The 26,036-nt window shown below is 36.1% G+C and overlaps 2 protein-coding genes and 1 long non-coding RNA gene across 9 annotated transcripts in view; 2 read left to right on the top strand and 1 right to left on the bottom strand.

The window, feature by feature from the left end:
• Positions 1-26,036, bottom strand: part of LOC123876907 (tight junction protein ZO-1) — a 135,645-nt gene that overhangs the window by 105,792 nt on the left and 3,817 nt on the right. The window lies entirely within an intron of this gene.
• Positions 1,232-25,159, top strand: LOC123876915. The gene is made up of 4 exons (XR_006798458.1): positions 1,232-1,343; positions 1,831-1,837; positions 18,358-18,366; positions 25,150-25,159. It is a non-coding gene; the product is annotated as an uncharacterized LOC123876915 (long non-coding RNA).
• Positions 4,727-6,528, top strand: LOC123876910. The gene has a single exon (XM_045923329.1). It carries the CDS (start codon positions 4,786-4,788, stop codon positions 5,689-5,691), a length of 906 nt encoding a protein of 301 aa, XP_045779285.1. The 5' UTR covers positions 4,727-4,785; the 3' UTR covers positions 5,692-6,528.

Below are 26,036 nucleotides of genomic sequence, written 5' to 3'. Positions count from 1 at the left end.
AATTATATCTATGAACTAATGAAAAGAATTAAAATAACTTTATGACTAAAACGATCTTTTTAATTACTTTTTTATACATGGCATAGGTACCCAATATTATGACAATTGAATTTTTGAAAAGAGCCAACCTACCGAAGAGCAACCGCCGAGTTTCTTACTGGTTCTTCTCGGTAGAAAAGGCATTCCAAACAAATGCAGTGGTAAATGAATTTGACAATAATTCAAAGTTACCTACTTCTAAAAGTTTTATTTGAATAAAAATAAGTAATTTTCCCTCAATTAATTTCCTATTACTCAAGTACCTATAATTCAAGTCCATGTTTGTGGTGACGTGATAAAATAAAGTTGTACTTATCCTACGAGTATTAGGAAAAAATAAATTACGCAAAAGTAGTACCAACCACTTCCATATTCATCAGAGTCGCAAACCTGCTAAGTACATCTATTCCTTTTTATGCAACCTCTAGCTGTATTAGGGGTAATTTTATTAAGTCCCGTAATCGTAATAAGGCGGTCACTTTATGTCACCTCTGATTTACGACTGGAATCGGCATTCCTCTCGTGTCTGGTCTAGACTCGACTTATATGGAATTTCCAAGAAATCTAACGCTTAGCCGATCGTTTTGAAAGGCTCTAATCGTGTTTGCTAATCTGTGCTAGGCACACAACTTTGATTGTGGAGTAAACGTTATTAATTTTGATAAAAGTTAATTGGTTACGGAGTAATGTACTCATAATGCCAAGTGTAAACTATAAACTATACAATAAAACTAGCAGCAGTCAATTCTGACAAGTCACTTGGTCTTGCTGCAAGGCAATTTCTGCTAGTTTTTCTTTTTTATCTATTCAAAAAGAAACTGGAATGGAACTGATTAGTGTCACTTCTGTTGAATAGGGCAGAAGCGTAGCAACTTGGCTTTGATTCAAATCATATTTTTTTTACGAGCATACTTTTAAAACATAATGCTTCTCTTAAAAACTGGGATAGAGTTCAGTCAGAGACTTCAATAACCGGGGGACTTCGTTTTTCAGATTAAAAATACTATCGAAAGGGATAAAGTTTTAGATTCATTTTCAGACACTTTAATCAATTATACCAGAATAAAGTTAAACAATATTATACAAGTGAATAGTGAGAGTTAGATTTTGTTCCGTTTGCCGTGGAGACCCTGGGGCCATGGCGTCAGAGTGCAAAAAATTTTTTACGAGACATTTCACCGCTGCGCGGGTGACAGAAGGGCTGGCTCATTTTTTGCGCAACGGATCAGCCTGGTTGTCCAGCGTGGAAATGCAGCCAGTATTCTTGGCACCATTCTAAGCGGGCATGATTTCTATAGTAGTTAGTTAAATTTTAGTGAATAACAGATAACTTAAACTCTAAGATATAGAATAATAAGACAGCTTTATCGCAAAATAGCTGTACATTACAACTATATTTTAAGCATCAAAATACTCAGGGAGTGTAGATAAAATTCTATGTAAATTATAATAATAAGATACGCTTTATAGGACTCTTATAACGCCTAAGGCAGTATATAAAGGGACGTTGGCGAATAATAAGCATACATTATGGCCCTTTAGACGAGATTATGCTGCTGGCGATCAACCTAATGTCGACATTGAAAGTAAATTGTAGCTTTTTATTTTGCCCACTAGTCGCCTCAGGAAAATCGTAGGTCTGTGCATGTTTGGGCCAGCAAAATGCTGCTACTATGACCGCGCGTTGATGTTATATTTTTAACCCCCGACCCAAAAAGAGGGGTGTTATAAGTTTGACGTGTATGTCTGTGGCATCGTAGCTCTTAAACTAATGAACCGATTTTAATTTAGTTTTTTTGTTTGAAAGGTGGCTTGATCGAGAGTGTCCTTAGCTACAATCCAAGAAAATCGGTTCAGCCGTTTGAAAGTTATCAGCTCTTTTCTAGTTACTGTAACCTTCACTTGTCGGGGGTGTTATAAATTTTTAATTTATACTTGTCAAAATAAGATAACTATACCAAGTGGGGTATCATATGAAAGGACTTTACCTGTACATTCTAAAACAGATTTTAATTTATTTTTATGTAAAGTAAATTTTGATTTATCGTGCAAAATGTTGGATAAATACCCTAGTACGGAACTCTCAGTGCGCGTCTGACTCGCACTTGGCCGGTTTTTTTCTTTTTTTTCAGGACTTTTGTCGATACTGACTACATATTATAAACTAGCTGATGTCCGCAGCTTCGCCTGCGTGGATTTAGGGTCTGAAATCCCGAAACAAAGTTCCTCTATCGATTAAAAAAAAAATTACGCAAATCGGTTCAGAAATCCCGGAGATTTCGGTGTACATAGGAAGAAAAACACAACTCCCTTTTTGAAAGTCGGTTAAAAAAGTAGCCTATGTTACTCCCTGATCAATCCTCTACTTGTCTGTATAAACCCCGTCAAAATCGGTCCAGCCGTTCCGAAGATTAGCCTTTTCAAACAGACAGACAGACAGACAGACAAAAATTTTAAAAACGTGTGATTCAGTGTTGGTATCGTTCAAATAACCATATGAGCTTAATATGAGGTAGTTATTTCGAAATTACAGACAGACACTCCAATTTTATTTATTAGTATAGATACTTGACCAGTAACTAATTTTAGCATTAGTCACAACACTGTGTTCAGAGGAGACCCGTTCTCAGTAGTTAGCCGGTGAAGGGTTGATCGTGATGATGATGACCCTACATATGTACTCAATGATGATGACTGTTTTCAAAAGTCAAAATAAAATTAAAATACCTAATAGCCCTAATGTAAATATTCCAGTATTATTTATCTTCGTTATTTTAAACCTACTTATTTACTGTTCCATAATAATTTATCTAGGAACGAAAATCTAGTTCATGCAAATAATATCTACAAAATACATAATTTTGCAATGAGTGGACAAGGGATAAATGTCACACAAAAATCTCAATACGTATTATGTATTTTATTGAGATACTTAGCATATTAATTTCAAAGGAGCGGAAATCATTTATTTAAAATTCAATCATTCGTTATTCAATCACCTTATTTGAATCTGACACCTATCAAAAACTCGTTCACATCCTCAAAAACAAGTCATATGCGACTTTTTCTTTTCGGACCTCAATGAGGAAATAATAAAAACATTAAGTAACTTTCAACTTTTCTATGGCAATATTCAGCAATATAAAAGAATCCTAAACTAAACAAAGTTAACAGCTCTAAATGTAATCCTTCACACAATGTTCCCTGCGATAAAGGATGACGTTAGTTTTGTAGACCTACTAGCTCATGCCCGCGACTTTATCCGCTTGGTATTTAGGTTTTTAAAATTCCCGTGGGAATCCTTTGATTTTTCGGGATAAAAAGTAGCGTATGCCACTCTCAAGGTCTAATTATTGCCAGTACCCATGCAAAAAATCATGTCGATCCGTTGTTCCATCGCGTTGCGACGTAATTGAACGACGCACCAATAAACCTACAAACATACACACTTTCATATCTATAATATTGGTTGCGAATGAAGTGATCTACCGCATATACTATTCAGCAGAAAAATTACAAAAATATAAAGTATTCCTCAAGATGTTTTACTCTTGCATTACAAAAATACTACATCCACATGTATATTATGTATCCATTCCGGCCCATGTAACTATACTAAGTCTAAGGTAAGATGAATGAAAATTAATACACAAGAATATGTTAAAAATCACCGTACAGTTGTTAATCGAGTTGCTTCAAAATTTTATTCCTGCCGACTAGCGGCTGTCAGCTCTCCCCAGTTACCCTCAATATCCTGTGGCGATGATAATGATAATTTTGCATTTCCTCCAGTGACAATCAAAGCAATAACCGGAGCAAACGTGGCCATAACATGAAGCTCATAATCTTTATTTATTTGAGTTCCTTTATTTTGTACGCAAAATGCGGATTATTAGGCGGTTTACTCGGCGAAGAACTTGATTTAACTAACGGAAAAGTTGTGAAAAACGTTGCGGGAACTCTGAGTAAGGAAACCAAGGAAATAGTTGAAGACTTGAATGATTTACTTGGTCCTAATGAATCAAAGAATAATGGACCAGTTGCAAAAAATGACGAGAACGGTGATAAACGCCAAGATACGATGACCACAGTGATTGGTAAATTTTCTACGCCTCCGGAAAATCAAGCTGAAAATAAACAACAGACTACTGAACAAGAAAAGCCGGGGAATGATATGAAACCTGCTACTGCAACTGAGGAACTCAAAACAGCTGATAAAGAAGAATCGACTACCGAAGCTCCTATTTCTATAAGTACATCGGCTAAGGAATCGGTTGTTACTGAAAAAATTAAATGAATTATTGAGTACTACAAAGGCAATGCTAACTTTCTATCGATAAGGAAAGCTTACATGTTATATTTAAGTTAATAATGGAAGATACTTTATCATTTAATATTATGATACTATAAAAAATTGTATTATGTTATGTATAAACAGAATACATAAAAAAATATATTGTGTAATCGTAGAGTTACCATCTTTTATTTTAAACAAAACATTATTTCAACCAGTAGATCTGCATTCTTGCTGTGATGAATAAGTATTTGATATGTACTGACTGGCTTTAATGTTTAATTAGCCCTTATCATATAAATGGTTTGCCAATAAATAATAATAATATAATTAATAATCCCAGTAACAGACGGTCATTCTCGATACCCTGTATTCAATGATAATCTTGCATTTCCGCCTCCAGTATCGATCAAAACAAACACCAGAGCGAACGTATCGGTGAAAGTTTTAAAATGAAATTTTTACAAATACTTTGTTTAAGTTCCCTGTTTTTGTGCGCAAAATGTGGTCTTATAAAGAATTTTCTTGGCTCGGTAAGAGAAGAAGTCCACAAATTGACTGAAGGAAATGTTGTCGTTAATACGGTGCATGAAATAGTGGAGGTAAAGAAAGACATGATTAGTGATTTGAGCAACATAATCAATCCAAATAATTATCTGAAACCAAACAACAATGATCAGTCTAATAAAAACACGCCACAACAAGTACAACCACACAACTCAGATAACAATGATATTTTGTTATCAGTTTCGAAACCTACAATTAATTTAAATGAAATCATTCCATCGGTCAATACTAAACCTTTACCAGGAAACGTTCCCATACCAGAATATTCAGTAATTAATTCTAATTCTAATAAAGAAGATCACATCATACAAACATCAACAGAATTAATTAAACCAATATTTTTTAACGAAAACGCTAGCAATATTGATATAAATGAATATGAATTTGGAATAGAACCGAGAATAGCTCGCCAAATATCACCATATGATTTGGAGGACACTACACTCAAACAAAGAGATTCAGATAAACTTGATGTTGAAGAAACGAACCCTAACCAAAACGAAACTATTATCGATGGCAAAAATATTGATATTAATAGAGAAAATGAGAACATTATGATAAATTTTGATCCTCCACTAAACAACAGTAGTGTTATTGTAACAGAAGTTGTAAATGGATGTCCTGAAGGTTTTGAAATCGCTGCAGATGGTTCATGTAATATGTCGTTTGATTTGAATCCTGGAAACGACACGAAAAGTGAAGGGACGAATAGAGCTAACTTCGTTGGCGGCTGCTTTGAAGGCTACGCACACGCTGCGGACGGCTCGTGCCAGGAAATAATTTACGATTAGTTTTAAGAAAACCAAATGATTCTTGTAGGCCATCGAAATAGTTTTAGCAAACTTTTTCCAGACTTTAAGTGAAACATTTGGCAACTAGCAAGTCCACCTAGTCCACACTTTACGAGTTACGAGCAAAATGATCGGTGTGAATCAAGCTGGCCGAGCATTTAGCTTGCGAGCTACTCAAGCCCATAAACTTTGTTTAAGTAACAATTTTTACACGACTTCTCAAAAAAGGAGTGTAATGTTTTTAGAATTCATTTATGTAGACCTACGTATACCTGAACGTATGTGAGTTCCTTTATTTCACCATAACTTTTAAATGCCTGCACAGATTTGGTAGCATGGGATATCATTAAAATCATCACGAGGGGCACAGTGATAAAGTTTTGAAAAAAATTGTTTTTTTAATTCGATTTTGGCCGGGCAGTCGGGTATTTAATTTTGTAGCTTGTGTATGATGGATATCTAGACTCTAGCAAACAGTTTTCACGCAAAAAAGTACGAGAAAGTTCCTACTAGTATCCACTCATCGGAACGTAAAAAGTTTTATTGCAAAAGACAGAATTACTTAGTAATGTTTCAATGAGTTTCTTAACTTTCTAAAAATATATTTTATTCGGTTATTTTATGTATATCCAAGATAAGCGTCACGCTTTAGTTCTCGGATAAATAAAACCACTTTTTATTTTTAAATTAGTAGCCTAGTACGTAGGTACTTCATTTTAATTAGGTAATAATGAAAGACAAAATTGTGTTGTACATCTTAGATTAGTTGTGTACATAGGGGTACTTAAAATATGTAGAAATCGATTTTCGTATGACACAAAAGTCCCAAAGTAACGTAAAGTATTGGTTCAGTAAGCATATGTTTTCATTATTAATCTTATTAAATACAACTACCAATAAATAATAATTTATCACACAAAATTGTACTTAGACAACAAGAGGTCATCAAATACATATAACTTCGGCGGAAATTAAGATAAGAATTTGTATTTGTTTAATAGCAAATTGTGTAAACATTGTTATTTGATTATGAACTAAAAAAGCGATTTGTTTTATTTAAATATGTAGGTCTTAATAAAAATAAGATTTATATTTCAGGCACAACCCATACTTATGCAAAAATACGGCAAAAATTGGGTAATAACAAAATACATAATAAACGCTATATTAGGCCTCAATTACACCTGTAAGTTTTACTCACGTAAGCTTACGTAATTATTTGACAACAAATTGACAGCAATTTGCTTATGTGAATGTACTTTTTTTTTTAATCTTTATTTTTTTGGGACTTTTGTCCGACACGGACACGCCAGCCCCATCGTAACCTAAATTACAATTACAATTATATTCTACAGTGGCGCGCGAGCTGTCAACGCGAGCGCACGGTTTCGTGAACCATTATTATCAGTCGTATTTTATAGAGCGAAATCGTTTCACTGTCTACCTACATTGTTTTATATTATGGTGATTAACTATGATACAGACTCAAAGACTTGGTGATACGTGTAGTGACATGTCTGAGGAAGAAATAATAATGAGTGAGCAACAAGTTGTGGCGGTGCCTTTACAGAGTGAGAGCGAGCAACGAAGTTTGGAAAAGAGAGGTCGTGAAGAAGATTCAGCGGAGGATGAAGAAGGGTTTATTACAGTACAGCGAGCGTCGAAGCGACATGCTAGAGGTAACTCGAATAGTTGTGGAGATAGTATGGAATTTACCGTCTGCGTTACATCGAAAGAATTGTTACCGAAACAGTTCGGTATGGCTAAGTTATTGAGATCAGAAAATATTAAGGGTATTAGTAGAATTGTGTACAAAAATCCTTATAAAGCTATAATTTCCTTTGAAAATCGAGAGTGTGGCAGCGAGTTGATGCAGTGTGAAAAACTAATAAGCTTGGGATGGAGAGTCCAACCTGCTGATGAGATGGTTTTATCTTATGGGATTGTTAGACAGGTAGATCTAGAAGAAACAGATGAAGAAATATTGAAAAATATAAATTCTGAATTTGAAATAGTATCAGTGAGAAGACTTAAAAGATTAGCGAATACGGGTGTATGGGTAAATTCCGAAACGATACGCCTAGCATTTAAGAGCCCAACTCTACCTGCATATGTATTCGGTTTTGGCTGTAGATTTAAGGTGGATAGATATACATTTCCTGTGACTCAATGTAGTAGGTGCTGGCAATTCGGGCATATTTTTCGGTCTTGCCCTATGAAGAAGATTACCTGCCCAAAATGTGGGAGTAATCACGAGAATTGTGAGATAGTCAATTTTAAGTGCGTGAACTGCAAAGGCAAGCACATGGCAATGTATAAAGAATGTCCAGCTTATCTGAAGGAAAAAGAAGTTAGAGAGATTATGACCGAGAAGAACTGTACTTATCGAAGTGCCTTAAAAATATTTTCGGAGAAGATGGAATCTCAACATATTTATTCTGAATCGGAGGATGAAAATGACGACATGCAGAAGCAAAACAAGACGCAGACGCAAAATTATAGGTCTTACAGAGATGTCGTAGTGCAAGCTGAGGTTCATACAAATATGTCTACAGGAGAAGACGAGGATCTAAGAAATAACCAGCATTCTGAGCCTGAGATAAGAAGAGTAAAACCGAGACAAGACAAACAAAAGACAACAAAGAGGAAAGAAGAACAGTCACATCAGCAACAGTCGAGTGCGTTTGAACAGTCATTCCGGAGAAACGCAGAACAGAGGGAAGAAGAACAGACAGAAGGACACGAGAAGAAGGGATATGAAAAAAGTTTTGGTAAACGTTTAATGGACATTTTTAAAAGTATTTCAAACGTTTTTAAGTCGACAAATAGTTGGGAAATTAAATTAGAGTTAATAGGCAATGTGTTAGTTAAAGAAATTTGGCAATTCATAGTTAATTTTGTACAAAGTGGCGCTGTCTGTAAAAAAGTAATATCTTCGATATTTAATGGCTAGCTATTCTCAAGGTCAAAAAGATTTTGTACTAAATTTGTTGCAGTGGAATGCGCAAAGCATTAGAAATAAGCGTACCGAGTTTGAGTTGTTGCTATCGCAAGAAAAAATTCATATTGCCTTAGTCTGTGAGACTTGGTTGGAATCAGAGTCTCATTTTAATATTAGTGGATATAATATATTTAGAAAGGATAGGGAGGATTCATATGGAGGTATTGCTTTTATTATTCACAAGTCAATCAAAACTCAGGAATGCCCTTTAAACATTAATAATGCCGGTATAGAAACAAAATGCATAAAGTTATTAAATTGTCAGGATATTAAGAATCTAATTTTAGTTTATTGTCCTTCATCGATCAACACATCACCATCTGATTGGGAAGATATTTTTTCTTTTTTTCCTAATAATTGTATAATAGCAGGGGATTTTAATGCACACCATACGAATTGGTCTTATAAAACTGATACAAGGGGCAGAAATATCTATGATGCAGCATTAGAGGCTGGCTATATATCTCTTAATAATGGTGATCACACTAGAATTAAATATGTTAATAATAATGTTCAAAAAACATCCCCTGACATAACATTTGTATCAAGTGATATTGCATTAGGCTTTGAATGGAAAGTTTTAAATGAAAGTTTGGGAAGCGATCATCTTTTTATTAAAATTAAGTTTAAGTATAAAGATATAGTCATTATGACACAAAAACGGAACTTTAAACAAGCTGATTGGGATTCGTATACAAAATATTTAGAATATCATTTCACTTCCAGCAATACACACTCTGATACTCAGTTATTATATGACAACTTTATCAATCAGTTAAATAATGCAGCTAATAGGTTCATTCCTATGGTAAAAACTTGCGAGAATCCAAAGCAAGGCTTCCAGCCTAAGGCATACTGGAACCAAGATTTGTCAAAATTGGTAGCTAAGCGTAGATTGGCTCTGAAGCAGTTTCGTAAAAATCCAACACCTGATAATTTGACAAATCTTGAAGAAAAAATAATGAGTGCTAAAATTGCGATTAAAAAAGAAAAAACAGCAGATTGGCAAAATTATTGTGATAGTGTTAATGAAAAAACAACAATCTCTGACATGTGGCAGCGTCTACGTTGGACAAAAGGTTTCCGATCACCAAGGTGTTACGTATCCCAGGATCAAAAAGTTGAGCTTTTATGTAGTCTCGCCCCTGATTATGTAGTTACAAAAGCACCTGAATATTTTTCTTCAAATGTATCGTTAGAAAGTCCATTTTCTTTGCAAGAGCTATATAATTGCATAAAGGCAAAAGATACAGCACCTGGTAATGATGGAATCACGTATTCTATGATATATCACTTGCCAATGGCTGGAAAGCTCTATCTGCTAGATTTGTACAACTGTATAGTAAACACAGGCAATATACCGATACAATGGCGTGATATTCTGGTGGTTCCAATACCAAAACCAAATTCGAATAATACAACTGGTAATAATAATAAAAAGCTTAGACCTATATCCTTGATATCATGTATTTGCAAGATTTTACATTCGATGATTACTAGACGGATTGAATGGTATATGGAAAAAAATAATCTGTTTTCTCCATTTACCTTAGGGTTTAGAAGAGGACATTCATGTCACGATTGTCTAGCAAAATTAATAACTCATATTCAAATAGGTTTTTCTAAAAACCTTCAAACAGTAGCTTGCTTTTTGGATATTGATGGAGCCTATAATAACGTATTGATAGAAAAGCTGACTGTGACTTTAGACGAATTTGGCTTTGGTAAAAAACTATGTCAATATATATGGAATTATTTGAGTGAAAGGCACCTCAAAATTCAGGATAGTGTAGATAAGAGGACCTATTTTTCCCGATCTGCGTATAAAGGTTTAGCTCAAGGTGACCCAATGTCACCGATACTATTTAATATTGTAACAGCTAAAATTTTTCATAGAGTAGTTAATGTTTCATTATGTCAATATGCGGATGACTTTGTTTTATTTAGTACAAATAAAGACATATTTGAAAGTGTTAGCAAGTTACAGGGAGCATTAATTATATTTAATGAGTTGTTAAATGATATGGGATTGGAGCTATCTGTTAAAAAATCAAAATTTTGTATATTTAGTAGGGGTCATAGAAGACAACGAGTAGAATTAAAAGTGGACACTTTTTCTTTAGAGTTGGTAGAAGTTTATAAATATTTAGGTTTATGGTTAGACAAATCCTTACGTTGGGGTAAGCACATCGGCGAGACGGTCATAAAAGTGCAAAAATGTTTTAATTTGCTTAATGTTTTGGCTGGATCATCCTGGGGCGTTCACACTAAACATTTGCGTCAAATTTATTTAGCTTTGATACGAAGTCGTATAGATTATGGATCCTTCATATATGACAATGCCGCAAAATGTCATTTAATTAAATTAGATAGGTTACAAAATCAGGCTTTGAGAATAACAGGGGGCTTTATAAAGACTACTCCAATTCACGTTATGGAGAGTGAGCTTTGTATTCCACCGTTAAAGCAACGGAGGAGGTATTTAGCCATTAAATATTGTTTAAAAGCGTTATCGTGGAAAGACAACGACACTATCAAAGAAATTCAAGTTCTTAGTGGTCTCTGTAGAAGTAATCATTATTGGACGAATAAAAAAGTTCCTTTGCTTGTGTCCGTATATGATGAAGTAAAACTAGAACCTATTTCTTCTTCAGTATGTCTTGAAATGTTTACATTAAGGACTTGGGTTACTAATATTAATGTTCACGATATTGTTAAATGTAATTTAGAAAGTGTCAGCAAGTCCAAAAAGTCATATGAAGTAAATAATTTAAAATATGATGTTATTAAAGAGCTTAGGGACAAGTATGCGGGTTGGTTTGTTATTTATACTGATGGATCAAAAACTGACGAGGGCCGAGGTGCTAGTTTTTTTGTTGCTACAAAAAGGGATAGTAACTTGTTGGGTAATGATTGTTTACGGATAGATGGAGAGATCTGTATTATGACGGTTGAGCTCATTGCAATCTCGGAGGCACTGTCGTATGTAAAGACAACTAATCAAAAAAAGGTTCTCATTTGTACCGATAGCAAAAGCGCACTAGAGCATATAGCTCGATCCGCCTCTGGTATCAGAGGTGTTTCGGTAGCTTATGCAGTGCTATCTTCTATAGATGAGTTGAGTAATTTGGGCGTGGATTTGAGGTTGCAATGGGTTCCATCGCATATTGGACTGTCAGGTAATGAGGAGGCTGACTCTTTGGCAAAATGTGGATGTAAAGAAGGTAGATTAATTAAAGTTGGGGGCGACTATTCTGAATCATTACCAAAATATAGAAAATTATGTTACAGAGATTGGAAAGAATACTTCGACAAAATGTCATTAGAAAAAGGAATATGGTATCGAACGTTGCAGAGTGAGCCTCCTCATATACCTTGGAGCAGCTGTACACGAATGAAAAGGAAATATGTAGTGTTGGCCCACAGGCTTAGATCAGGGCACATTCCAGGCAACAAATTCGGATTTCTTATGGGAAAAACATCTTCTCCAAATTGTGACTCCTGTGGAGTCATAGATGATGTATATCATTGGTTGGTGGAATGTGTCCGATTCCAATCAGGAAGAGACCGTCTGGTTGAATTATTAAGCTTGAAGAGATTGCAAGTTGGTGTCTTTAATAGCTTATTAGCTAATCCAAATTCTGACGGAGCTTGCAATCTCTTTAGATGGTTTATGATAGGATAGGTTTGTAGGATAAGATGGAATTGTATATATAGATAGAATTGTAGGATAAGATAGGGTACAATTAGGCTGACATGCATAAATGTAAAAGCCTATAAATAAAGGATTAAAAAAAAAAAAAAAAAAAAAAAAAATTATATTCTAAGTAACATAGTGGAATGCAACAGATACAAGTGGAGAGAAATTACTGCCTATGCAGAAAGTACTTATTATTAATTTACTTACGTGAGTAATTTACTTACATGTGTATCCTCGGCCTTAAGGTAGTAAGTACTTACAACTTATGGCATCACAAAGCAAACATCTATTATTTATCTGGCCCCCTAGTAAAGTAAAGTAAAATTTATTCCAGCAGCTTCAGATAGGGCTGTCCAGCTTTGTTATTAGCCAATGTTCAGAGGAGAGTGTTGGTGCTGCCTTCTAATCTTTTTTTAATAAAAAATAGCAAGCAAACGGGCAGGCGGGTCACCTGATGTTAAGTGATTACCATCAGGTGACCATTTGCACTTTGCAGCACCAGAGGTACTAAAAAACATTCGAAATTCGAACAGCCGCTGTGCGTTAAGCCAATGGGATTGAGAGTGGGCACCAATTCTGTTGTACACAATCTCTAAACTAAATTCTTTGTCACTGTGTCCTTTGCTGAACAGGATAGCTGGATAAGGTGTGTAGGTACATCAGGACTGTTACCACTGTCAGCAATTCAAGGGTGGGTTAGGAAATAAAAGGTACATAAAAAAAAATAGCGAGCAAACGAGCAGGCGAATCATCTGATGTTAAGTGATTACCGCCGCCCATGGACATTTACAGCACCAGAGGAACCGTCAATGCGTTGCCGGCCTTTCAGGAATTTGTTGGTCTGCCCCTTGAATAACCCCATGTTGTAGTCTAGTGGGAAAACCGCCGATGAGTTGATTCCACAGTTTGCAAGTGCGTGGAAAAAGCTGAATTTTAACCCCCAACCCAAAAAGAGGGGCGTTATAAGTTTGACGTGTGTATCTGTGTATCTGTCTGTGGCATCGTAGCTCCTAAACTAATGAACCGATTTTATTTTAGTTTTTTCGTTTGAAAGGTGGCTTGATCGAGAGTGTTCTTAGCTATAATCCAAGAAAATCGGTTCAGCCGTTTGAAAGTTATCAGCTCTTTTATAGTTACTGTGACCTTCACTTGTCGGGGGTGTTATACATTTTTAATTTACACTTGTCTAATAAGTATACATCGATGTAAGTACATAATAGGTATGTATCTGCTTCAATAGTATTGTGTTTATAGTTAGTTGTTGCGTGTGTGTGCTTGTGTAGGTAGGTATAATGTGTATGTTTAGTAAGCAAATAACATTAAATACTTATGTTGTAACTTGTATCCATACTGGGCTGTAAGATCTTTATATTATCATCAGTGTGGGCGTCTGTTTAGATATGTTTGACTACCACTGTACCTACTGTCATTAATGATGAATGATGAATAACGATGTCGGACATCAAGTTATCCTCAAGTAGGTACATACTTTTATAACAGAAGATGATGTCATTCATTTAAACTATTGAAATTTGAAATTCTTTCGGAAAAATCTTCAGAACTTAGAATAACCACATAGCTTGAAAATGTAAGTAGGTAAGTAGGTAGAAAAAGACACAGCGCCACTCTCCTTTATATATTCTGTTGTATACTCTATTATCGCCTGGTACATTATTTATGATAATAAATTATGTAAGTATGTATGTATGTTGTATACGACAAAGTGTCCGGTTGTAAACAAGCATAAGTATAAAAAGTAGGTACTTACTTATATTTAACTTAGTAAGATAGTGACACAATTTTTTGTTTAATTTGACTGACTAGTTTTTAGACTGCATTGGACAGGTCCAAATCCAACTAAAAACCAAATACTTTGTTGGACTTAAACTGGACAAGCAAAGTCAAAAAAACCTGAAAATGGGACTTACCTATTCAAAGTTTAAACGGAACAAGTGTAAATTAAAAATTTATAACACCCCCGACAAGTGAAAGGTTACAGTAACTAGAAAAGAGCTGATAACTTTCAAACGGCTGAACCGATTTTTAAGAACAGTCTCGATCAAGCCACCTTTCAAAGAAAAAAAGGTAGGTAAATTAAAATCGGTTCATTAGTTTAGGAGCTACAATGCCACAGACAGATACACAGATAAACAGATACACATGTCAAACTAATAACACTCCTCTTTTTGGGTCGGGGTTTAAAAATAATTTTTAGGCGAGAATTTGAAAATTTCATGTATACGAAACATTTTCGGTTTAAATATTTTATTGATATTTTCGTTGGTTCATCAAGAGTCAAGACTTTGTAAATATTACCTACAATTTATCATAACAAGTTTATTGTAATTTCGTTTGTTTTCAGAATTACTATAGGTAGGAACAATATTGTCACAATAATGTTCGTACTTGATTCGTCGAAAGGGTTCAATGAAACTTTATGGCAATTAGGATTTAGGCCATTCGCTAGATTGGACTAATCAAATCAGCGAACGGCCAGGCTGAATTCTTTATTGTACTTTTGTTCAATACACCACTACCTTTAAAAGCTAGAGGCTTGGAGATTGTGAGATGTTTTTTAAATATTAAAGTAACTTCTAACTTTGATAAAAAGTGAGATTAAATAGATTGACATTTTATCTAGTTACTGAATGAATGGAATAAACGTAAAGCTTCTTATAAGATTTAGACAAACAGAAATCAAATAAAGTAGGGCTTATTGCGTTCAACTCTTAGTCGAAAATATTTGCCGTCTGGCATAATATTCGGATATTAGGTATTCAAAGTTCTCTTTATTTGATTTAGCTATCCATCTTTTAGTATGAGTCTATGGGTTGCTAAACAACTTTATTTGCAACTAAACTATGTAATCATACTAATATTATAAAGGAGAAAGTTTGTGTGTGTGTGTGTGTTTGTTACTTCTTCACGCAAAAACTACTGGACGGATTGGGTTGAAATTTAAAATGGAGATAGATTATACCCTGGATTAGCACATAGGCTACTTTTTATCCCGGAAAATCAAAGAGTTCCCACGGGAATTTTAAAAAACCTACATCCACGCGAACGAAGTCGCGGGCATCAGCTAGTTCATCACACTAATATTATAAAGGCGAAAGTTTGTATGTGTGTGTGTGCGTGTGTGTGTGTGTGTATGTTTGTTACTTCTTCACGCAAAAACTACTGGACGGATTTGGGTGAAATTTGGAATGGAGATAGATAATATCCTGGATTAGCACATAGGCTACTTTTTATCCCGGAAAATCAAAGAGTTCCCACGGGATTTCAAAAAACCTTAATCCACGCGGGCGAAGTCGCGGGCATCGGCTAGTATTAATTATTGCTTTGATGATTAATTAAAATTATTATACGTAGCACGAGTAACGGCAAATAAAGTTAGATAAATTATACAGAATATACTATGTTTATATTATTAGTACCCATACAGCTATTAGATAAGAAAAGGTCTTTGTCAAAGTCGTTCTCATTCAGTAGAAAAGCAATCTACATTTTATCTCTTTAGTCAATGTTTGAATAGTATAACACAAAACATATTTTACCAAAGTTTCGTCGATAAAAAAAATCCACAAGAGACTATCGGTGAAGCTTTATGGGAGTTTGCGTGACTTGTTAGCAAAACTCACAATAAGACACGATTTATTTTGTGATAAATTGTGAGTAAATAATAAATCAGAGCAACTTATCGCCAAGTAGAGCGAAGAGTTCCCACAGACGGTAGCTACGTGACGATAAGTCGTGTCTCGGGTTACCATTTCGGCGAGACTAGTCAAACGTGGTTAAAATACAAATAACTCGATTTAATCCAAAAAAAACTTATCAAAATACCTATAACCTACAAACAGCCTATGACAAATAACTCTAAAAATATTTACTATGATTAGCAATATCTTTTATTTATCACTTGGCTTGAAATGTTTTCCACCCCTGCCTGCACGTTTGATTTAAAATTAGAATCTAATTTTTTTTTATTTGGCTTTGCAACCCTAACCATATTTGATCCGTACCTAATCTAGTATCTATGATGAAATTCGTTACAACTACTTCTTCACTTCCGAATTCCGTATTTTTCCGAAGATACTGAAAAAGGCGTGATATTTATATATAAGTATTCATTGTAATTTGTAAATAATATCACTGTTATGGGAGAAATGTATTGTTTTGATTATTGATTGATGGCTTGGTCTAGCTTATACCAATATGTAAGAAATGTATTTTAGAACTCAATTCCCAAGACTTCAAGCTTAAATAAACACTGGCGTGTAATTAAAATTTACGCAGAAAAGCTTCGGAATCATTGAACCTGGTTCAATCGCTGCCGTATCCAAACAAATTGAGCACGCTTTACTCTTTTTGTAAAATAACTTGGATTCAGTAACTTGAATACAATAGACAACGCGTTTTTTTACAGGCAAAGGTCAAAGACCATACAGCCTAGTTTATGAGAAAATTGAATCAGTTTTTCGAAATTCGTATGCGAATGCTAAACGCTTTCTCTACACAAGTATGAGACAAAGTCGCATTCCGCCGTCTGTCCGTTTGTAGGCTTAGATCTTTTAAACCACGCAACGGATTTTAATGCAGTTTTCATCAATAAATAATAGAGTGATTCAAGAAGAAGATTTATACGTAGGCATATGTTAAGGTTGAGAGTAAAGGACCCTTAACTTAAGGAGTGAATTAGTCGATTCTCTCTTCAAATATAACAAAGGGGATTAGATACATACGTCAGCAAAGTTGCTACGATCTCTATGTGCTAGATGTTTATCTAAATTTATTTAGGTAGGTAAGTACTTAAAGTATGCTTAACTATTCAATACGGAAAGTGCACTTGCATTCTTGGCATGATTCCACACGGACAAAATACATGTCTACATACCTATTCCAAATTAAATGTGAGCTAGACATCCGACAGACTTCTTTCATACTTGTCCATACATAATTAAATAAATTGTAAATAAGTTAGCTATAAAGCCTAACTTTCGGTTAAAAATAAATTAAAAATTTATAACACAGTGAAGGTTACAGTAACTAGAAAAGATTTAATAACTTTCAAACGGCAGAACCGATTTTCTTGGATTATAGCTAAGAACACTCTCGATCAAGCCACCTTTCAAACAAAAAAAAAACTTAATTAAAATCGGTTCATTAGTTCAGGAGCTACGATGCCACAGACAGATACACATATACACACGTCAAACTTATAACATCCCTCTTTTTGGGTCAAGGGTTAAAAATACTTCTTTGACTTTTTTCGAAAATTGTACTCCCAAGTGACTTACATAACAATTACAATCCGGGTATCTTAGTAAATAGGCAACGCGTCCCATCTTAGACCACATCATCACTTATTCCATCAGGTGTGATTGATGTGGTCAAGCGCTTGCCTATAATGAATTTAAAAAAACATACAAACTTTCCTCTCCCTGTTCAACCTTGTTTCTGTAATCATGAGAAAATTACTAGGCTATAGTAGGCAATTGGAAAAAAAATATTACATAGAAATAAAAATAGCTATGTATGAATAATGTAGGAAGGTAGGACATACTATGTATAATTAGATAGGTATGTCGGTTATTGCGTTACAGAGTCATAATAATTCCACTTAATTAATTGTCTCAATTACATATACGTCCTTGAATGTGTGAATTAGGATTCATTAAATCTAAGGCACTTGATTTAAATTACTGAATCATCATTATAGTCTAGTCAAGCTTTAATCTTTTATTAGACAGCTTCGTGATTTTGGGAAGGATCATCGGATCATCGCGTCATCGTCATGCTAATAATGCTCGGACTGCTGATAGATACATGTAAAAACTAAACTAATTATGGAATTATACATTTAACCCCCGAACCAAAAAGAGCGGTGTTATAAGTTTGACGTGTGTATCTGTGTATCTGTCTGTGGCATCGTAGCTCCTAAAGTAATAAACCGATTTTAATTTAGTTTTTTTTTGTTTGAAAGGCAGCTTAATGGAGAGTGTTCTTAGCTATAATCCAAGAAAATCGGTTCAGCCGTTTGAAAGTTATCAGCTCTTTTCTAGTTACTGTAACCTTCACTTGTCGGGGGTGTTATAAATTTTTAATTTACACTTGTTGATCTTGAAAATCCAAAAAAAAATAGTTATGCTGCACATAAAGTACGCGACAGGTCGAGATGGCAATCGAGGTGCAGATGCCCGCACAGTTCCCGCGCTAACCCGGTGCGGGATAGCGCGAATGACGTGCGGGCGCGCGGGGCGTTCCCCCGCCTCATACGATGATTGCCATCTCGACTTTTCGCATACTATACATGAACCCTGAAAGCATTGCACTCATTTTTTGGCAGCCGTGTAATACAATAGGTAGGTAAGGTAACCCAGGCAACATTTTTAATCTCGGATTCTGTTGAATTTAATATCAGCCATACCCGTCATACCATACTAAATGCTCAAAGAGTAAAGACAAAACACGCGATACGAACATTCCACGGAACAAAAACGCCTCACAAATAGACGGGTTCGATAGAATGGATTCCCATGTCGGATTCTCACGGATCGTCACACCCTATGAGCGCCGTGGTAACACTGTGGTAATAGACTAAACGAGCCGGGTTGACCGGCCTTTGACCCCGGTACTTTAACAAGGGCTATAATTTCGTGTAATCGACTCACGATCTATTTCTTATAGGAAAAAATTGTTGGGGGTCATTAATGACCTCCAAAGAAGATTGTCTCGTTTGAGATTTTGGGGGAAAAATATAATTATCCATACTAATATTATAAATGCGAAAGTGTATCTGTCTGTCGGTCTGTCTGTCTGTCTGTCTGTCTGTCTGTCTGTCTGTCTGTCTGTCTGCTACGTTTTCACGGCCCAACAGTGTAACCGATTCTGACGAAATTTGGTACAGGGTTAGTTTATATCCCGGGGACGGACATAGGCTACTTTTTACCCCAGAAAATCAAAGAGTTCCCGCGGGACTCCTAAAGACTCATCCACTTATCCGATTTGTATGAAAGGTACCGAAGTAGCTTGCGTCCCTGTAATCGAAATAGGCAACTTTTTATCCCGGAAAATCAAATAGTTCCCACGGGATCTATAAAAATCTAAATCCACGCGGACGAAGTCGCGGGCATCCTCTAGTAATAGATAAGTTGTAGATATAAAATCGATGGAAAGTTACTTTTATAGGAAGGTGCTTAGTACTTACGTTTTTTCTTTGATTTTCTGGGAGAAAACGTCCCGACTGTGACGTCGTCCGTGTGAGTTTAGGTTTCTGTGGGAACTCTTTGATTTTCTGGGATAATAAGTAGCCTACATCCGTCTCCAGGATGCAAGCCATTTCTATCCAAGTGGGTGATGCCCACAACTTCATCCACGTTGATTAAGGTTTTTTAAAAATCCCGTGGGAACATGACGTGAAATCAAAGATATGTACTTTCATAGCGTCATTTGACGCCTAGTTAGTGTAAGTGAAACCTCGAAAAACTGGCGTGAACTGTGGCTACACGGTGATACGTCAGTCAGTTTATATCTTCTTTAATAAAATGTCAGTTTAAATAACCCCATTCCCAGTTGAAAAAACAGTTTATTTGAGTGAAATTACATAAAGATGCCGAGGCAGCTGCGCAAAATAGCACCGATAAAGTTTACGGGCAGATGTTTTGAAGCACATGCTGTTAACCAAAACGATTTTTTGTGCAAAACCATCGCATTTTAAAACTGTTTATCCTACGTGCCTTTTAAGTCCGAATTCATTTTAAGAGGGCTCTCTCCGTCACTCGTTTCATACAATCGTAGTTCCAATTTCATTTGAATATTAAGCAACCAAAGTCCATGAAATTTTGCAGACATATTCTAGAAACTAATATCTGTGTCTGTGGTGTTTTAAATTTTTCTAAAAATATGTAGTATTAAAATTACAGGGGCTCAAAGATTTGTATGAAATTTTTTAAGAGACCGCGTAACTTTGAAACCGAATATTTTAACAGAAATCTGGAAAACCACAGACATAGATATTAGTTTTTAGAATATGTCTGCAAAATTTCATGGACTTTGCTTGCTTAATACTCAAATGAAATTGGAACTACGATTGTATGAAACGAGTGACGGAGAGAGCCCTCTTAAAGTGCAATGATGATAGAAATTGCAATACAGTTAGAATGTTTTATTTGCAGTCAAGTTTTATAAGCTTCGTAACCTTTAGAGGATCTTCATTCTGTGGCAATACAACTCTTTGTGGGTCCTAGCCTTCTCCAGTCTTCGTCCTGTTAGAGCAGTATTTCGTCTGCCTTTTCCGGTTTGTCGTGTTTTATAGCCGTTGCAATCTTTAGGGGTTACGGAGGTCATAAAACACGACCAGGGAAGAGGTCGGGGTCTCAAGATGACCTCGCGCCGGAAAGCACAGCATTAGAAGACCCCCAGTGGACAGACGACTGTCTCTACGAACGGTAGCGGGTTTTCACATTATCTGATAGTGAAATGTATAATGTTCATACGATATCGTAACAAGGCGTAACTAGTAACTACACGATATCGGTGCGAACTGCGTATTGTGTATGCGAATATATTTGCGAATGTATTTAACTGACAATAAGGTTATGTCAGTTAAATACATTATTTTGCCACGATCATTCCCCTATCATAAATTCATACAATTGTTATGTTCCTCGTTAAATTTCTTGAACTACTCGTATAATTGCTAAAAATCATCAAGTGCTTTCTAGGCCAAACTGTGGCTCTTTTCATCAGTCAAGTACCTATTCGTACTGGAGGGTAGAGACTTTACCACGCGGTTTGGAAAACGATAAGAGCCGACAAAAAACTTAGCAGACTCTTATGCGACATTTAAAATACGTATCGACATCGTATGTCCGATACCGATATAGCATCGGGTATCGTTGAAACTGTGTAACATCTCTTGTATTCGTTTCTTTTCACCATTTTTTTTTGCTTGTTGTAAATGTCATCTTTTATAACGGTATAATTTGAAAAGGTGTCTTTTTAATGGGTCAAACGAGTCATGATGAATGCAACTTAGTCTAACTACAGGTGATTATTATTTAAAGGAGTTAATTACGCCAGTTTTTGGAATATAAAAGACGAGTTTTTCGGAAGGCAGCTGCAGTCAAAAGTGCATAATTAGTATACGGGCACAACTCACAACAGTTACAATGTACACAACTTCTAACAAAACGTCGAGGCTCCACCTACAAAGGTGTCAAATGTAGGTAGGTTAGATAGGCTATGAAAAGACTATATCTTTGACTAGAGGATGCCCGCGACTTCGTCCGCGTGGATTTAGGTTTTTAAAGATCCCATGGGAACTGTTTGATTTTCCGGGATAAAAAGTTGCCTATGTCAATAACATAGATGCAAGCTACCTCGGAACCAAATTTCATACAAATCAGTAAAGCGGATAGGTTTTTAGGAATCCCGTGGGAACTCTTTGATTTTCCGGCATAAAATGTAGCCTATGTCCGTCCCGGGATATAAGCTAACGTGGCTAACTCTATACCAAATTTCGTCAGAATCGGTTAAACTGTTGCGCCGTGAAAAGGTAGCAGACAGACAGACACACTTTCGCATTTATAATATTAGTATGGATGGATTTTACGTCACCCCTAGCCGAGTGAACTAGAGTGAGGAAACTCTCGGTTTGACCCTGAAGCGACGATATGTCAAATATTAGGCTAGGCCTGAGTAAGTTCTGCATAATGTTCTCAAAGGTGTGGGAAGTCTACCGATCCGCACTGGGCGTGGCAGACTATGGCCTAAATCCTTTTAATTCTGAGAGTAGACCCGTGCTCAGTAGTGAGGCGGCGATGGGTTGATCATGATGATGATATTAGATACACAATTACCTACCTGCGGATTATCTTTACATTTAGTTAATCAAGAAACAGTTAAAAATTATTTTGCTATAATCCGCCAACAGAAAAAATCTGTATGGTCAAACATGCGTCGAGAGTAGTGGAAAAGTCTTGTGTGGTGTTGCATGTGAATGGTGGTGGCAGTGCTTGCTTGGGAACTTGGCTTTATTGCTTGGTTGGGGAGGTAAGCGGTGCTTAGCTTGTAACTGCATGTTTGACCATACAGATTTTTTCTGTTGGCGGATTATAGCAAAATAATTTTTAACTGTTTCTTGCTAAACATGAACTTCCGCAAAGTAACGCCTGATTCTATCCAATATTTAGTTAATCATCGCGTCACTCAAGTATGCCCATAAGGTCTTTAAGTAGCCCTTTGATTTACCAAGTATCTACCTATAGCTTTGAAGTTTCAAGATACTGCATCAAAGGAAAAAGGGCTTAGAACTTAAGGACTATCACTACTGTATCTAATTAGTGTACCTACTTACGACGCAACTACACTTGAGAAGTCTTTATAAAGCTGCTTGAGGTAAACTACGGGTTCCACCTTTTCCGTGGTCTCCACAAAGGGTAGACCCTAAGCCCTAAGGTTTCCGTTCTCTCTGTGTGGAACAGCTTGAAAACTCAGCTAAAGTTCAATGGTAGAGTTTTTACTTTCCTACATTAGACTTAATAGTGTTTTAAAATCCACAGTCGTTTACTGAAATAGGGAGTCTTATCCTATAAGATATATTGTAAGATTTCATAGCCTTTGTTTGAATAGAAAATAATTAACTTTAACTTTTGCAACTCTGAATACAAGTAGTCTTTAACCACTAATAGATTTGGTCCGTAGATCGTAAAAAAACGTTTGTTCTTCTTTCGTCTGTGCTTTCGTTCTTTCGTTGAAAGTCTTACTACCATCTTACTACTTGAAGTTTATCATAATAAGTCGAAGTGTGTAAGCACATGTAGTTACTAGCTACGATTGAATAGAATAAATAGACTTAATTCCTACTTATATTAAAAATGTGTTTGTTTGCCTGTTACCTTTCCACAGTTTAACCAATTTTGACGAAATTAGGCACCTACAGATAAAGCTTGCTTCTCGTATACGAGCATAGGCAACTTTCATCTAGGAAAATTAAAGAGTACCTACCTGCCCACGGGATATTTTTCAAAAACGTATAACATCGCTTTATGTTTGGGATAAAATATTTTCTGGCAATGGTGGACTTTTGATGGTTAGAGCGGTGTGCGAATTATCGCCGACTTTTCTAGGACCTCTGCGTTCAAGTACTTAGTAGGTAAATATCCTATGTTCTATTTGCTCTGTCTATATTATTTAGCGGTTGTTTGCAAAGCAATACTGTTACCGTTGGATCCTAACATCTAATGTGATATAAGCGAGACATTCCGCACAAAAAACAGTGGCGAATAGAAGCACGATTACAATTTACTAACATAAAAATATTTCATATTTTTCGAGCTCAGTTTCATTTAAACTTTTATTCAAGAGCAGAATATAAAAAGTCTACCGGACAGTGTAGCAAATTATGAATGTAAATATACCTAAGCAATTTATTCACCGTGAAATTCTAAGATGTCTCTATAATGCGATGTCCAAGTTATAATACATAGTTGGCAAAAACTGAACACGAGTCTGTGACGAATAGACACACGATTCCCATTATAATGTAAACTGTATGTGTTATACAGCATAAGGCCCAGTATCCACATAAGCGGAGCGGAGCGGAGTGGAGATGCTTGCAACAATCTACAGTTTTTGCTATTGTATGTCCCCGGTTGAGAAAACTGTTTAGCACTGAATTTTAGGTTTTGCTGACTTCGCGAAGTCGGTTTTCTAAAATCAGTTTTCTAGGAAGTCTAAAAACTGTTTTCCACTAGCATAACAAAATGGTAAGCACTGTAGAGTGCAGTTCTAGGTATCTATATTTAAATGAATACCACTAGATACTAAGATAATTACTCAGTCAACAGTGAGCATTAATTTTGCACGCTGCTCGTAAGTGGCTTAATGCAGTTTGAGTTACGTAACGGCTAATAATAAAGACAATATTTTGTTTATTCAGTCATCATCGGTAACTCGAGTCTCCTTGGGTAGGATTATGTGATGTGTGCATGCTTTATAAGCAAAATACCTAATAGAAAGTAGATACGCTTCTGGGGCTTCAACTTGTAAAAATAACTGCTTACGATTATAAAACGGTTATACGGTATTACGGTTTGAAAAGAAAAATGCATCTCCGTAAGATATATAACAGCACCTATCAGCAGTAAATATATTTTGCACTTGGGTACGGGTCTCTAAAATCTCTAGCATCTATTCACACGGTACCTACCACAGATAAGAGAAATAAGGTACCTAGTCCTACCTACTGAATTTATGGTAAGCTTGCCTCATTGCCACTTCAGCTTTGCAGCTTGGCAATGGAGCAGGACACAGTTCGAAAAAGCGATATAGGTATGTTGGGGTCTCAAGGTGCTAAGAATGGCGACCTCGCACAGGAAAGCGCAGCGTTGGCAGACCCCCACTACACAACAGACAACATCAAACGAGTTGGATAGACAACATCAAACGAGTCGCAGTGAGCAGAGACTTTCAGCCTTTATAAAATAACGAAGGTCTGGCTCTCCCGGGCTCTTTCTCAACCTATATCCACGAGAACGAAGTCGCGTCAGCTAGTATTGTTATAAATGTGAAAATGTGTCTGTCAGTTTCCTAGCTTTTCATGGTTCAACCGTTTAATCGATTTTGATGAAAGGAACGAAGTAAGCTTACATTCCGGGGATAGACATAGGCTACTTTTTATCCCGGAATATCAAAGAGTTCCCACGGGATTTTAAAAACCTAAATCCACGCGGACGAAGTCGCGGGCAACATGTAGTATAGATATAAGAGACTGTTTAAGCCAAGCTTATTATTATTATTATCTAGGCTTTCCAAGAAGCAAAGTTCTGTTATGATTAGAGTTCTTGGAAGGGGACATCGCGACTCGCGAGACAATGTTCGTGCAGTGAGTAGCGGGGTTCGACGCACTTTTTGTGTGATGTCGGTTTAAACAAAAGACGGTCAACATAGGGTAAAAACCGGCCAAGTGCGAGTCAGACTCGCGCACCGAGGGTTCCGTATTCGGCTATTTTTCCGACATTTTTCACGATATATCAAAAACTATCGTGCATGAAAATAAATAAAAATCTGTTTTAGAATATACAGGTTAAACCCTTTCATATAATACCCCACTTGGTATAGTTATCTTACTTTGAAAATTGAAACACGTTTTAATTTTTTTTTTTAATGATGTAACCACAAATTCGCGGTTTTCAGATTTATTCCTGTATATGTGCTATATAAGACCTATCTACTTGCCAAATTTCATGATTCTAGGACAACGGGAAGTACCCTATAGAATTTCATGATTCTAGGACAACGGGAAGTACCCTATAGGTTTCTTGACAGACAGACAGACGGACGGACATACGGGCGGACGGACGGACGAACAGACAGACAGACAGACAACAAAGTGATCCTACAAGGTTTTTAGGGTTCCGTTTTTCCTTTTGAGGTACGGAACCCTAAAAACCATGTACAAACTTTGAAAACTTATAGTGCTTATACGTTACACCTGTACTAGTATGTATTAGTATGTATTCTGAGGTTATACCTATAGTGCGCGACAGATCGAGATGACAATCGGGGTAGGGACGCCCCGCACACCTGCACAGTCCTCGCGCTAACCCGGTGCGGGATAGCGCGCCCAATTGCCATCTCGAC

The sequence above is a fragment of the Maniola jurtina genome, chromosome 22, assembly GCF_905333055.1.
Source record: "Maniola jurtina chromosome 22, ilManJurt1.1, whole genome shotgun sequence".
Taxonomy (NCBI): domain Eukaryota; kingdom Metazoa; phylum Arthropoda; class Insecta; order Lepidoptera; family Nymphalidae; genus Maniola; species Maniola jurtina.
The sequence above is the reverse complement of the archived record's forward strand: the minus strand, read 5'-3'. Positions and strand labels throughout refer to the sequence as shown.

What these genes read in the sequence shown, in the direction of transcription:
- LOC123876910 (XM_045923329.1), top strand. Translation starts at nt 4,786, where the DNA reads ATGAAATTTTTACAAATACTTTGTTTAAGTTCCCTGTTTTTGTGCGCA.